This window comes from Pteropus alecto, unplaced genomic scaffold (assembly GCF_000325575.1).
Source record: "Pteropus alecto unplaced genomic scaffold, ASM32557v1 scaffold11, whole genome shotgun sequence".
NCBI lineage: Eukaryota > Metazoa > Chordata > Mammalia > Chiroptera > Pteropodidae > Pteropus > Pteropus alecto.
This window is the reverse complement of record NW_006431956.1, coordinates 4,723,002-4,737,036: the sequence shown is the minus strand read 5'-3', so window position 1 is coordinate 4,737,036 and position 14,035 is coordinate 4,723,002. Positions and strand designations below refer to the sequence as shown.

Here is a 14,035-nt window from a genome sequence, read left to right as displayed (position 1 = left end):
TAACTTGGCTGTTGTATTCTAGTTTGTGTTGGCGTTATTGAGTTGATGGCAAGATGATTTCCTTAACCTGTTTTTCTAGAGCACTTAAGTTCACATTTATTGCATGTGTTTTCAGTTACTTCTTGTGTTAGAATAAGTTCTAAAATAGTCAACTGTAGCATGTTTGGTGATAAAGTATATTTTATCCATGAATTATAATAGATTCATAAGTCAGGGGGAAAAGACATTAATATGCATTCAAGTCTTGTATAGATGAGCAGATGGTATCATGGAGTTAACATTTAAACCTGATTAAGCTACTGATAGATAATTTTTAAAATCTGTGGCCTGGGAGTTTTTCCCAAGTGTACCATTTTTGTTTTTTGCTATAGGGGAAAGAACAGCATACATAATGATTCTTAAAATTGTGTGTGTGTGTTTTGTCTTCACATGTGAGAATTTGTAGCATTTAAAATAATTTATATATATGATAAGCATTAGAATACCAAAGTGTGCCATTACAAAAGAGAATAACTACTTCTTAAAGTGATTAACTGATAATTCATAATCATAAAAATGAAAGGTAGCGAGACCTAGGCTAGATCTCAGCAGGGCTGTTCATGGCAAAGTGTATATTGTTATACTCGTGGGTTGGCTTGAATTATTTGATTCTTTCCTGTTGGTGGAGAAAAGGATTATGCTTTCAAGAAGTCAAGGGAGGAAGTGCAGAAAAACGAGAAAAAAAAAACCCCCACCAAATTGCAGCTTAGATCAATCTTAATTTTTCATAGCTTGGCCTTCTCTGAAGTCACATTTAGCAAGAACATTAATTAGATTTCAGTGCCCTACTGAGTTTTAAAATTAAACATATTTCTGGAACCATCTGCAACATTTTATCACTAATAATATGCTGAAGAATATGCTTAGTCTTTTGAAAAATGAGAACTATAACAGAATATCTTTTGCTCACGAGCGATCATTTATTATGAAAACCCCAGCAAAATTTTTATAAAGAGTTAAGAAGTAATTAAAAAGAGTTTTAAGAATATGCCTAAAAATAAAATTCTGTAAAAATTTTTTTATTGGTGGAATCCTTTCCTAAATTCAGAGTTTTCTTTGAGATTTTACACCTCTTTTAAATCTAAAAAATATTGATGATGGGCATATCATCTGCCTGTTTGAGGCTGGACTGAAGATAGTAAGGAGCGACTGCTTTCATCCAGAAAAGTGTTTGCCTCAACTAGAGCAGGGACGTGGTGGAGACAAAAGGCATAAGATAAGGGGCTCAGAGTGTGGGTCTTAAAGCTTTGAACCCCTCTTCAAACTTGAACTTACTGGATAGGGGAATTTGGGCAAGTCACTTAACCCCTTTTTACCTCTGTTTCCTTATCTGTAAAATAAGGATGTCTGTATGTACTTCATAGGGTTGTAGTGACTATACATTTTGAGCATAAAAGATTTCCTCAGAAGAATTTTCTTTCCTATGTAGTCTTCTGTTTCCACTGCGTTTTATTCGGATGCTTATTACACTTACAGAGGCCTCCAGAAAAGAAAATGTGAGGATTGAGGAGAATTAACAAATAGCAGAACGTCAGCTCACTTATAAGAACAAATTATGCTGGGTTTTGTTCTCATGAAAATGAAATCATTAACTAGATGCCTCCTCTGTGCCCAGGACTGTTCAGGGCAGTAGGGAAATGCGCACATCCTAGCCATTCCGGATGGAGCGGAGTAGTTAGGGGAGAATGTGGGTTAGGTGGGCAGCAGCCGTGGGCAACCTGGCGTGAACCCCGGAAGGAGACAGACTTACCTGGTCACGGGCAGAGGTCACCACAGACTTCTTGGCTGAGCAGGGTGTTTTTTCTTGCCTGAAAGGACAGAGTTACAAATGTGCTTTCTGAGAGTTGTCGGGCTCCCAAGAAAAGAGACCGAGGGCCATATGCCCAGTTCTCTTTCTAAATATGCTAGTCATGTAAGTCACTCTCTCACCTTAGGAGAGAGTGAGATATTGGACAGCAGGTCCAGTTCCTTGAGAGGACAATATCCCTCTCCTAGCAACCAAAGAAGTGAGGAGGGAGCATTTTCTGTAGCTCCCTACAGTTCCCCAGCTTTGCCCAAATCCCAAGGTATTGTGACATACAAGATGTTTTCAGCCTCATCTGATACTGTTTTTTTTAGCCCTTTACAGTGCTGAATTATCTACCTATGCGTCTTAGAATATTCTTTCCCACATTCTTTCCCACTGGATAGAAATCTTCAGTTCTTCACATGGGGCTCATCTCCCCTGACATCCTTGGTGGATTTGACTTCTTCCACCATGACCCTGTCTGTTCCTATGTCGTAGCACGTGTCACCATGCTGTAATTTCCATGTCAGTTTTCCTTAGCAAATGGTGAACTTTCTTTTTAGGGCAGCAACTATTACTTATTTTTGTATAATTTTTCAGTGGCATAATGCTAATTATATATTAATCACTCCACAAATCAATAAATGCCCAATTCTCCTTTTTAAAAATACCCAACTCTGTCACTGAAAACATTAAGATGAAAGGATTCAGTAAAATGTGGGTAAAAGAGAATGTAATTTTGAAGTTGTGTTTTTGTTGCTTCATAAAAGACATTTTAAAATATTTTAAAATTTCCTTTCGGCTTAAATTTCAGTGATTAGTTTAAATGTGTTGGAAAATTTAAACAATTCTTTTCTCTTTACCTATCCCAGTGGAGTGCCCCTATATATCTTAACTTTAGCTACGGAATGCTATTGATACAAAAATAAAATTATTGAACTTTTAAAAAGTTAGATAGGATATTTGCTATCTAATATAGCATAACCTTTTTCATAGTCCTTTTTTTAGCAGCATTTTCTTTGACATATTTTTGTAATTTGTAAATAATGAAGCCTTGACGAACAAACAGTAACAATGAATTTTCATTTTATTTTAGCAAAAGCACCTGGAAATTGAAAGAACTACTAAATGGTTGAAAATGCTAAAAGGATGGGAAAAATACAAGAACACTGAAAAGGTAATTAAAAATAATGTTACTTCCTAATGAAACTATACAAGTTCAATGTAGATTTTCCCAGTAAAAATTTCTCTTTATGAGTATTACTTTCATACTCTTTTTTTAAAAAAGAACTTTAATTGAGTGGAATGCCTCAAATTTGGAGTCTTTGTGTTATAACAGAATATCCAGTTTAAATTGGTTTCAAAAATTAAGAGGATGTATTGGGTGGTCCAGAGGTAGGATGGGTTTCAGAAGTGATTTAATTCAGCTGCTCAGTTACGTTGCCTGTGACTCAATTTCAAACTTTCCACCTCTCTTCTTTGCCTTCTGCAGTGTCAGCTTCACCTTGAGGGTGGCTTGCTTCCCTTTGGAATCAAAGTCATTGCAGTAGTTCCAGGCTTCATCTTCATGTGTCACACTGCTCCTTGAAGCAGGAACAGTCTCCTTTTCCAGAAGCTTCTAGCAAACCTCTCCTTAAATCTTTTTGCCCTGCTTTGAGTTTGTGCTTAGTTTTAAATCAATTAAAAAAAACACACACACACACATGTATTAATATCACCACCAATCTCATCAGAAAAGTCTTCAAATATTGGTTAACTGTGAAGTTCATGAAGTTCATGAACTGTGGAGGTTTTCCAAAATTCTGATTTTTTTCTTGAAAGGTGCTACTGATATTGTCAGTAGCACCAAATGCTATCAGTGATTTTCTTAAAGAGACAGTCTTACTTCATTTATTTTTGAGAAAATGTTAAACACCCATATCTGAACAACCATAGTTAGTTAATCAGTCATTCTTTCAAGTGATAAGGTGTTCCTTGAAAAAGGGGTTGGTTGGGATCATGATTCAAACAATTTCATAAATGCTTTTTCTTGAGGCCAGCACTGTGCTTGGGCACGCAGCAAAGCGCTCCGTGCGTATGGCGCCTGCCGTCACTCGGCATGTCAATAAGACATGCATTTGAGAGCTGAGAGTTTATAAAATGGAACCTCCTGCTTCATCTTAAACTGATGTTTCAGACCGAGCGTGAAGAGTGCAGGGGCCACTAGCACAGCACCACCACTACCGTGGTTTGACTCAAGTGCCCAGTTTTATGGCCATTGTTTTTCTGCTGTCCGTGCAGAAGTCAGCATAGTGAAAAAGACAGCCAGCATCTTAGCAGTATTATGAGAACAGCTTTGACCTCATAGAACATGCTTCGAGAACTGCTGACATTTAAGCTTCAGTTTCCTCATCTATAAAAAGTGTATAATCATACCCATTTCAAAGGGAGGAAGAGCGAATGGACTAATGCATGTAAAGCACTCAGTACGCACTTTGCGGATAAAAAGCATTCAGTAAGTGTTAGCTGCTGCCATCGTTTTTTTGAAGGGAGATTAGACAATAAAAATATTTTAAGAAAGATATCCTCCCATAATTCTACCGCAAAACACAACTGGGTTAACTGGTAGGATTTCTATTTCCTCACACTTTTTTGTGAGTGTAATATTTTTTTCTTTTTTACGTATAAATTGTATGTCAGCATTTGCCATTAAGAATTCCAGGGAAAGAAATCAGTTCATTAAATTCTAGCGTTATTACATAGAAGCAGAATTGCCTAATGGCTAAACAACTGATGCTGGACCGACTGTCCTGGGTTCAGTCCCTAGCTCTGCCACTTTACTAGATGTGTGACCTGGGGGAAGGTATTTTACCTTTTTTTCTGGCTTAGTTTGCTCATCTGTAAAATATGGATGATAATAATAGCACCTACCCCCCAGAGTTGTTTTGAGGATTAAATGTTAATTCATGTAAAGCACATAGAATAGTGCCTGACCGTTAGTATTCAGTCAGTAAATGTTGCTTTTTATTATATGAGGAAAGGGCTCTCTGGTTAAGTACAAATGGGAAAACCAGAGCTAATAATAGTTAAGCAAGGTTTCTTTGCTACAGGGTTCCGGAGAGTCTTAAATAGTATAACGTGTGGCAGGGATTTTTAAGAGGGGCCTTAAATTGCATGGAACTTACTGAACCGTGGAAATCTTTCTGTCATGGGGTATGTCACAGGACTAATATCACTTTTCTCTGTGAGCATCCTAAGTATCCTTATTTAAAGTCTGTTAGACTCTTATTTTATTTTCATCAGGAGTGAGTTCATTTTTTTGTTGCTAATTTTATTATCCGTGTGTTTTAGCATTACATTGGAAGTCAAGATGTTTTAAAGATGAATCGGTTTAAAGAAGAACGTTAGTTACACCTGTGCTCTTGTTTCACATTCTGTTGTCTCTCAGACTGGCCTGCAGCTGACAACCACTTTACCTTCTGTCTTTGTGGAAAGATCACTCACGTGGTAATTACAGGGCAAATTTGAGTGCATCGCACCCACACTTCATCTCACATTCAGCCTAATAAAATATTTGTAGAGTTCTGTGGCTTTATGTTCTTGTCTAGTGTACACATATCTATGATAGCATGTAAGTCTCTGTGAAATGAGCCATTCTGCTAGGCTGTTATTCTGCACAGCAGCTCTGGCTAATGTAGCTCCCAGCAAGAGAGGTTTTAACAGAACCATTTCTTTGATGTATAATTTTAAGGCACTTTCCCACAACTGTAATGCTAGAATTATTGGATGATATAGGTGCTCCAATTTGATGTGAAACAGAATGCACCTCACAAAAGAATTGTTGCTTTCAAATCTTACCTAGTTTTAAATTGCATTGAAGTAAAAAAGTGGCATGTATTTTTCTTGTCTCTTAAGAGGAGGTGGTATAAGTTTTCTCTCCACAGATTCCATACTTACCTAGTAGTAATACAAAGAAATTTCTAGAAATATCTTGAAATAAAAATATAGCCCTCATAAAGAATATTTGGATTTTTAGAATATACAAGCTTTACTGAAAAAAAAAGTTTCCATTAAGGCTGTTTGTCTTATCTGTGTTCTCACAGTGACTGCCCTATGTACGGTGTATCGCATTTTTAAAACATAGTTGATTAAATGAAGTTATCTCTGTTAAGTGGATATGATTTAACTAATCAAGATGTAATTGTGCCTGAGCTGTGTCACAGCAGAGTATCTACTACAGATATACATTTTTTTCTTGGTGGACCTTTTTTGGTTAAATAACGAATGGACTCATATTAGCTAACTTTTTATTTTACTGACAGGAAATGGAAGCATCACATTTAGAAATAAAATTTTAAAAGTCACACAGGTTAGTGACAAGCAAGAGATCCTGTGTCTAGATTCCAGGGCTCATTCACTGGACCGTCTTTTACGCTAGCCTTCCCTTTTGGTGTTTGTCAATAAAAGGCCGGAGGGAAATAGAATGCAGTTATAAGAGGCAGGAGGGCCTGTGGATGGTTTAAAACTTTTTTAGATCCAACTCAGGAGTCTCTTGTCTATTTGGAGGCAGAGATGAAGGAGCCAGTGGATCAGGGATGCTTAAAGAAAATGGGGAGGCAGTCAGGAGCATCAGCAATGCAGAGAGTGAACTTGTGTTTCACGGTGTGCCCTGGTGTTGTGAAAGTCCCACAGAATTGAGCCGGACTCACTGGGCCGACAAGTTAACTCGCTGGCAGCCATGATGATGTAGACTGGCACACTTACACTTACCACTGTTTCAGAATCACTCAGGTTGGAAAGAGGTATTGAAAACATTAGGTCAGTTAATGGAATTCTTTTTTCTTTTAGTTGATGGATTTTTAAATGTGTCTGTGTGACTGAAATAGACTGCTGATTTCATTGGCAAGTGAACAAAGATACTGGAAATAAAAATAGATTTCAGGCAACCTTTTTAATTTTTTCCTAAAGATTTTATTATCATATTCATAAAATTGTAACAGAATTTTAAAGGTGATACTTTTCAAATTGGAATATTAAAACATTGTTAAAATCCAACATATAATAGTTCTGTATCATGGTTGTTAAGACCAAGGTCTCTGAAGTCCGACTAACTGAATTTCTCTTCTTCCACAGTTTATTAGTTGTAGGCTTTGAGCTAGTGACTTAACCTTTCTACATCTTGATTTTCTCATCCATGAAATGGAATGTTGATAATAGTACCTACCTTTTTAGGAATGTAATAATATTACAAGGAATAAATTGATCTAGAAACAGATCTGTGGGCTTCTATAATTAGAAAATGTAAACATAATTGTTGTTATTAACATTGTTATTACTGTTTGGTTCATCATTATCTTCACCCTCATTCCACCTTTGTTTCCTTTTCCTGGCAAATCCTGTGTATCCTTCAGTATTCGGTTTGTTGTCATCTTCTCAGAAAGAAATCTTTCCTAACTGTCGTGCAGAATTCACTTCTTCCTTCCACTATCATAGTATCTCTAATATGGTCTCAGGATGAGGGTCTCTGTGTTAGACCAACAAAAAATGACCACCAGGGTGGATTCACTGCCCTTATCCCCAACACCTTTATGCCTAAACTTTTTCTGGTTCCGTCTTGGAACCTAGCTGTCCCTTGACGTCACTCTGCAGATCTCGACAGTGCAGTGCCTGTCATTTTCCTTTTACTACCCTGGCCCACCTCTGGGATGTCTTGTCTCCATCAGGGCTTCACCCATCACGGTAGCAGCTAGTGTGACTTTATTTATTGTGAAGGGTATCTGTTCACGCTGTAATTATCTGCTTATGTGCGTATCTGCCCCCCTCCCCCCAACACTATGAGCACCGCAGAGCTTTTCGTTTGCGACCACAGTACCCAGCAAGTGTTGGCTACAAAGCAGTCATTTCTAAGTTTCTTTTTAGAGTGAATGAATGAATGAATGATACTCGTTTATGAGTTGGGACAACTAGTTTCACCTTCTACTGATAAATTCTGCTGCTTTGATAAAGCCATCATCTCTAGGAGGCAGTGCGATTAGCAGAAAGTAGGAATAAGAAGATGGCATTCTTTGACCTAACCAACAGCCACTTCTCTGTGCCTTAGCTTCGCGAGTCTTAGAAAATAGGACATACTACTTTGTTAATTGGAAGATTCTTAATAAATATATACTAGACTACCATTCTGGAGAATAGCAAATTTATTATAACTGTGTGCTTCAATATAATTCCTACTTTGTTGTACCAAATTTCCAGAATTTCTACAATAGTTGGAAATCTCTGAGGAAAGATATGTTACCATAGTAAGTTAGCCCGCCATGTAACAGCACAAGTATTTGAAAAACAATAAGCGTAACTTAAAATTCTTATTTTAGGGTCTCATAATTTAATTCTTTTCTTCTGTATGTACCTTTGTGTACATGTTTCATTTCATTACCTCTGACAGATTGAATTCCAGATTCATCCTTTTTAATATTACTTTTAAGTTTTAGGTACAATTTTACTATTATTTTAATGCTTTCTGCTCTTGGATTTCCTTGATATTTTCTTGTTAGATGTATTTTAGTAAGTCTAATTGAACAGAACAATAGATAATATATGCATCATGGTCTTGGAAAGATAGTCTTTGTTTTTTATAAAATGTAAAATTAATATCTTTTACTCACTGGTAATTCCTTATGTGTGACTTTTGACAAGTCATTCTACCTCTCTGTGATTCACTTCCCATGTCTATAAAATTGGGATAACATCTCATAGAGTTGTTGGTATGATTAAATGAGATAAACATCTGTTAGTACCTTAAAACTGTTTTCTGCACATAGTAAATGCTCAGTGAAAGTTGATTCTAATTGTTAGTGTTGGGGATGATGGCGACGATATCCATGTTCCTTTTTCAGCCTTTACTGTATGTGCCTGATTTTCCACTTTGGTCTCGGAGCAGCACTGGGGCCATAAATTTTTTATTTCTACCTGAAATTTCTCTATTATTTCTTCTAGTTAATCATGACAATTTGATGGGGTTTTTGCTTTTTCTAAATCTAAATTCAACTTTAGGATAAATAATGGACAGTAATTTATGGACAGTCGTTGAATGCAGAATTGAATGAAAGCAATAAAGTAATGTCAAAAGTCTTTTAAAGTGATATAGTTTAACAGATACATGTCAGAGCTCTTGTTTTACTCATTGAGAGATATCAGGTTGATGGAGAGTCAGGTCCATCAAAGTTAATCTGTGTGCCTGCCATCATATTCTACTTGACTATTAAAATTTCGCTTTGACATTTACAGTAATTTCCACACTTTCTGATATTCATATCAGATGCTTACAGTGTAGCATCTTCACTCTAGTAATTTAAGAGATAATTTGAAGTTACTTTTAGAGGATGATATTCCTTTAAAAAGTAGTTTATTATAGTTTTGATGTGAATATAGAATTTAGGATAATAAATTACTAGCTTTTTTACCACACCTAGTTTGCAAATAATGGTAGTAAATGTTTAGCATGTGGGAAATGTTATAAGTGGCAGAGTCTAGTTTACACAAAGTTTTTCTCTGTATTCTTCCAGTTAGAGCTGCTGTTTGAGTTAAACTTCTATGATTTTCATCACTATCTGCTAAAGTTTTAAATTTGAGACGTATTATGTTTATACCAAAAGAACAAAACTGAAATTAGGTGTGTAATTATAGGATCGGATCACCCTCACAGTGCTCTCTGTTTCACGATAAAAGCTGCTCTGCAGCGTCACTCATTTTAAACCACACAGTCAGTTTCTCAAGCTGCATCATGACTGAGTTACGAAAGCTTTAGTTTTTAAAAATCTGAATACTCTCGTTGAAGATGAAGCTCTGCTTACTAGTTCATAGCATGCCAACATTTCAGTTATTAGAACTTGCATCCTATTTTTCTTAGCCATACTACTTAAATATATAATTTGGATCATAAGGTAATTAGTATACCTATCTTTCTCTCACTCCTTAAGGTTTCTGCCATAATTTGTTTAATCATTTTCCTGTTCGGACATCTACTTTTAAGTTTTGAAGTTTTGTTGTTCAGACTTTGTATTGACCATAATAGGTTTGTGTGTTATTACGTGTAATGAGCCTTGAGGAAAAAGATATAGTTACAAGAAATTAGAGAAGTATATCGAGTCTTTAGATCCATAGAGCATTAGCAGTATACGTTCAGGTATCCAAAGAGTTGATGATACTAATGTGTTATGGCTAATTTCATTCAAAAGTGATGGTATACCTTCTTGATGGAGATTTATCACTATTTTTGTTTGATCAGATAGGATTGGTGTCATTAAGAAAGAGAGGAGGGAGGGAGGGAGAGAGGGAAGGGGAGAGAGAGGGAGAGAGAGAGGGAGAGAATGAGAAAAACTGCAGATAGTGGCTGGAATTAAGAGAGATTATAAGGCAGGAGCTTGCTGTGTCTGGAAAGCCCCAGAGAGAGGGTGGGAGGAAAGAGAGTAGGGGTTAGGTAGCACTCTCGACACTTCATGAAGATGCCTTTGGCACAAGGCAACCTTTTGCTATTTAGAGCCTTTTAGGTATATGGATTAAAAGGAAAAAAAGTGTGCAACAGTTAATTATTCAACAGAGAATATGTAAATTAGATGTTCACAACTTAAAAAGAGCACTTACTATGCTTTCATGCCACTTAGGGAACACCTTTGTAATGATATGAAAATACTATTGTACTAGGTATATTTAACATTTTCTCTTGTTTATTTTACCTGTTCTGCCTATATGTCTCCCCCATTAGGATCTGAAAAGTAGAGATGATAAGATCAACATGTGCCATGTTAAAATGTGTCAATTAATTATCATGGATACTTTGAAAATAAAAGAGTAATAACTATTAGTTTGATTTAAAGGACTCGTCTAAGCTTTTGTCTTTGTAACTTCAATTCATGTTACTTTTAATAAGTTTCATAGGAGAATCTACAAAGGGATCCCACTCCAGCTCCGCGGTGAGGTCTGGTCTATGCTCCTTGAGATCCCTAAAATGAAAGAAGAAACAAGAGACCTTTACAGTGTGAGTACCTGAAGCCAACCTGTTATTTTGAAATTGAAAAGTAAAATCTATTTCTTTTAGCTTTCAAGGTGATGTAAGATATTCATATCATTATTTGAAATTATATTAAAATGATATTACATTGGGTTTCATAGGCTTGTTTTCTGTTTTCTTGATTGTTTTGTTTATTGCGGCCTACTTCCTAAATTTCAAACAAATACTTCAGTGAAAATGTTATTTTCTGTATCAATCAATAAATATCAAGTGCTTTTCAAATACTTGAAACGATCAATCAATGTTGGGACATATTCGTAAGAAAAATCAACTAAGACCTAACTGTAGCTGCTCGTTTGCAATGTAGTATTAATAAAGAGATTTACAGTGTCATTTTTAGAGTTTATGTGAAAATAATAGCAGAATTCAGTTTATCCAACAACTGCCCGTATATGATTGACTGTTTTCTTCTAAGTATGAAAAAGAGGAATGTTTATCGGGGTATCTCTAGGTTTTATCATTTGTTAATAAAAAGTTAAATTGTGGATAAGAGATTAGTAATGTGTTCCTTAAATTAGCTAATGTATTAAATTTACTTCTTTGTCATCTCAGCTATACCCCTTCTAAACTTAAATTTTATATTAAGTTTTGAAAGGAGTAAGAAACATATCAAAAATCATTTTAAATACATTCCTCAGAAATGTATATAGATAGACTAAAATAGAATAAATAGAAAAAATGTTTATAATTTAAACCCAATTTTAAATATAAAAGGGGCTGTGGGATTCTCTTTTGATATTTTCTTTTCTTTCTCATATATGTAAGTAAAATTTCATCAGGATGAAAGGTAATAAATACTGCTTAATTTAAAGAATTTCTCATTTTGTATGACTAGAATATTTTTTAAGTTAGCTGATTGGACCCTACACAGACTATGAGTTTCCATCTCAAGATTTTAGAGTTTCAAATTATTTTAGACTGTTGATTAAATATTTGCTTTTAGTGTCATAGTTGTACAGCCAGTGTTGACAATGATGTCTGAGAGAGCATATATAAAGTGTAACCCCAGCGACTCATAAGTGTGCCTGGCAAGTGGTAGGCACTCAGTAAATATTTGTTTAATAAAACAAGTAAATTACTTTTATTTAGCATGCCGTATTCATTTCCTAGTGCTGATATAACAAAGTACCACAAACTGAGTGGCTTAAAACAATGGAAATTTATTCTCTCACAGTTGTGGAGGTTAGAGTCTGAAATTAAGGTGTCAGCAGGACCAGGCTTTCTCTCAGGGCTCCATGGGAGAATCCTTCCTTGACTCTTCCTGCATTCCAGTGTTTGGCAGCAGTCCTTGGTGCTCCTTGGCTTGGAGCTGCATCACTCTGATTTCTGCCTCCATCTTCACATGGCCTTCTTCCCTGTGTGTGTCTGCATGTGTCTGTATCTTGCCTTACAAGGACACCTGTCAGTGGATTTAGGGTCCACCCTCATCCAGCATGACCTCATCTTAATTTGATTACATCTGCAAAGACTCTCTTTCCAAATCAGGTCATAGTCATAGGTTCTGGGTAAACATGAATTTTAGACAGAGACTGTTCAGCCCAGTATACATGCTAATATTAGGACTCTGGTTTTCTGCTATATTTTAGGCTTTTTCTACATAGAATACGACTTTTTCCAGTTACTGGTTAATAAGAGAGAACCATTTAGTAAAAAACAATTATACATTAAGAATAGTAAGAGAAATTACCTGTCTACCAAGACTTTCAAGCTTGTAATTTTCAACACTATCATAAACATTATTTTTGCTATTTCAGTTTACCCTAGCATCATTATTTAACCAAATCATTCTCTTTTGGTCACACTTTCTTGCTCTTCCTTTGTAAAAGTGGTATAAATTGCTCCCCTCAAGTTAAAAATTTAGTAGGAATAAAGCTACCTTTGCTGAATCTGCTAACTTGTTTCGCGGATCATCAGATTGTCCTGCGTCCTCATCTGTTCTTCGCGGCTCTCCTCTTCTTTCACATGTATCTCATTGTGGTCTGTCTCTCTCGCGCCTTGTGATGTATCATACAGATGGCGGAGGTTCAGCCCACAGTGTTCAGCAACCTCATCTGCAGCCTGAGTGGGGTGAATAACCTTGCAGGTCAAACCCGCAGTGCTAAATTTCATCTAAATGCTTTCCGCAGTACTTTTGCCCTCAGCTTTATAGGCTCATTAGATCCTATTTCTTTTAAATAAGTTATTTTTATTGTGACACTCATGGATCTCAACCCACCCAATCTCAGCGATAACTGTGGAAGCTGCTAATCTCCTTTCAGTAAGATCAGAAATAGTCTTGACTTTTATATTCTGCACATTAACTGGTAAACATTCTAGGGCATAAATAACCTTTCTGACCTATTATGTTTTTACCGACTTAACTGGACTTTGTTTCTGTCATGAGATTTTTTTATGTCAGATATTTTTGTCTTCGAGAGAAATCGATATTATAGATGCGTTTGGGTATTTTTCTTCCTTTCAACTAAATTTTATTTTAAATCATATTTTATGTATTGTCAAACATTTCTTTTCTGCGTTTTGACATCTTTCACCAGGAGGCCTGTAGAACAATAATTGATCCTTTTTACTTTCCCATTACTTTTCCCTCCAGGTATTTAAAGAACAAATATATAAAGATGATTATTTTTAAAGTTAAATTTTTGTAATGTCTTCTGGACCAATATATATCAGAAATAGCATACAATAATATTTCAGTGGTCGTAGGATTCCAGTACAACACTGTAAGTGTCTTCCTCTGTCTTCGGAACTCTGAAGTGTACTGTGCTTACTGTTTATGTCTTAAAACGCCACAGCAGCTGCCCTTCTCTGAGCTCGACCTCAAAAAAAAATACACAAGCTCACAGAATACTTAACATTTGCGCATAGCCCAGATAGCCCTCTCTTTTTCACTTTTAGCTTAAGTCAGGAATTAACAGTTATGTCTTTATATATATATTTTTTTGGAATTGATTTTAGCAGAAATGTATATTACCAGCACATGGTAAACGAGTCAATAGAACATATGCTTAATTATACTTAAGCATTGTTGACTGTAAATTAATATAAATTTTAATCTCCTGTTTGGTTAAACATGAGAGATTAAACATACTCATTTAGTGACCCCTTCCCTCTGAAATGTCACCAAATTGACAGCACAGTGTGTTTTAAAAGGAAAACTCACAAGGAAT

At 35.8% G+C, this 14,035-nt stretch overlaps 1 protein-coding gene across 2 annotated transcripts in view; it reads left to right on the top strand.

Annotated features, from left to right (window-relative positions):
• USP6NL (USP6 N-terminal like) overlaps window positions 1-14,035 on the top strand; it is a 123,161-nt gene that overhangs the window by 76,189 nt on the left and 32,937 nt on the right. For both annotated transcript variants that reach the window (XM_025043409.1, XM_015585669.2), the window contains exons 5-6: window positions 2,922-3,002; window positions 10,728-10,835. In XM_025043409.1, the coding sequence (XP_024899177.1) occupies window positions 2,922-3,002; window positions 10,728-10,835 (189 nt within the window). The remainder of the gene's footprint in view (window positions 1-2,921; window positions 3,003-10,727; window positions 10,836-14,035) is intronic.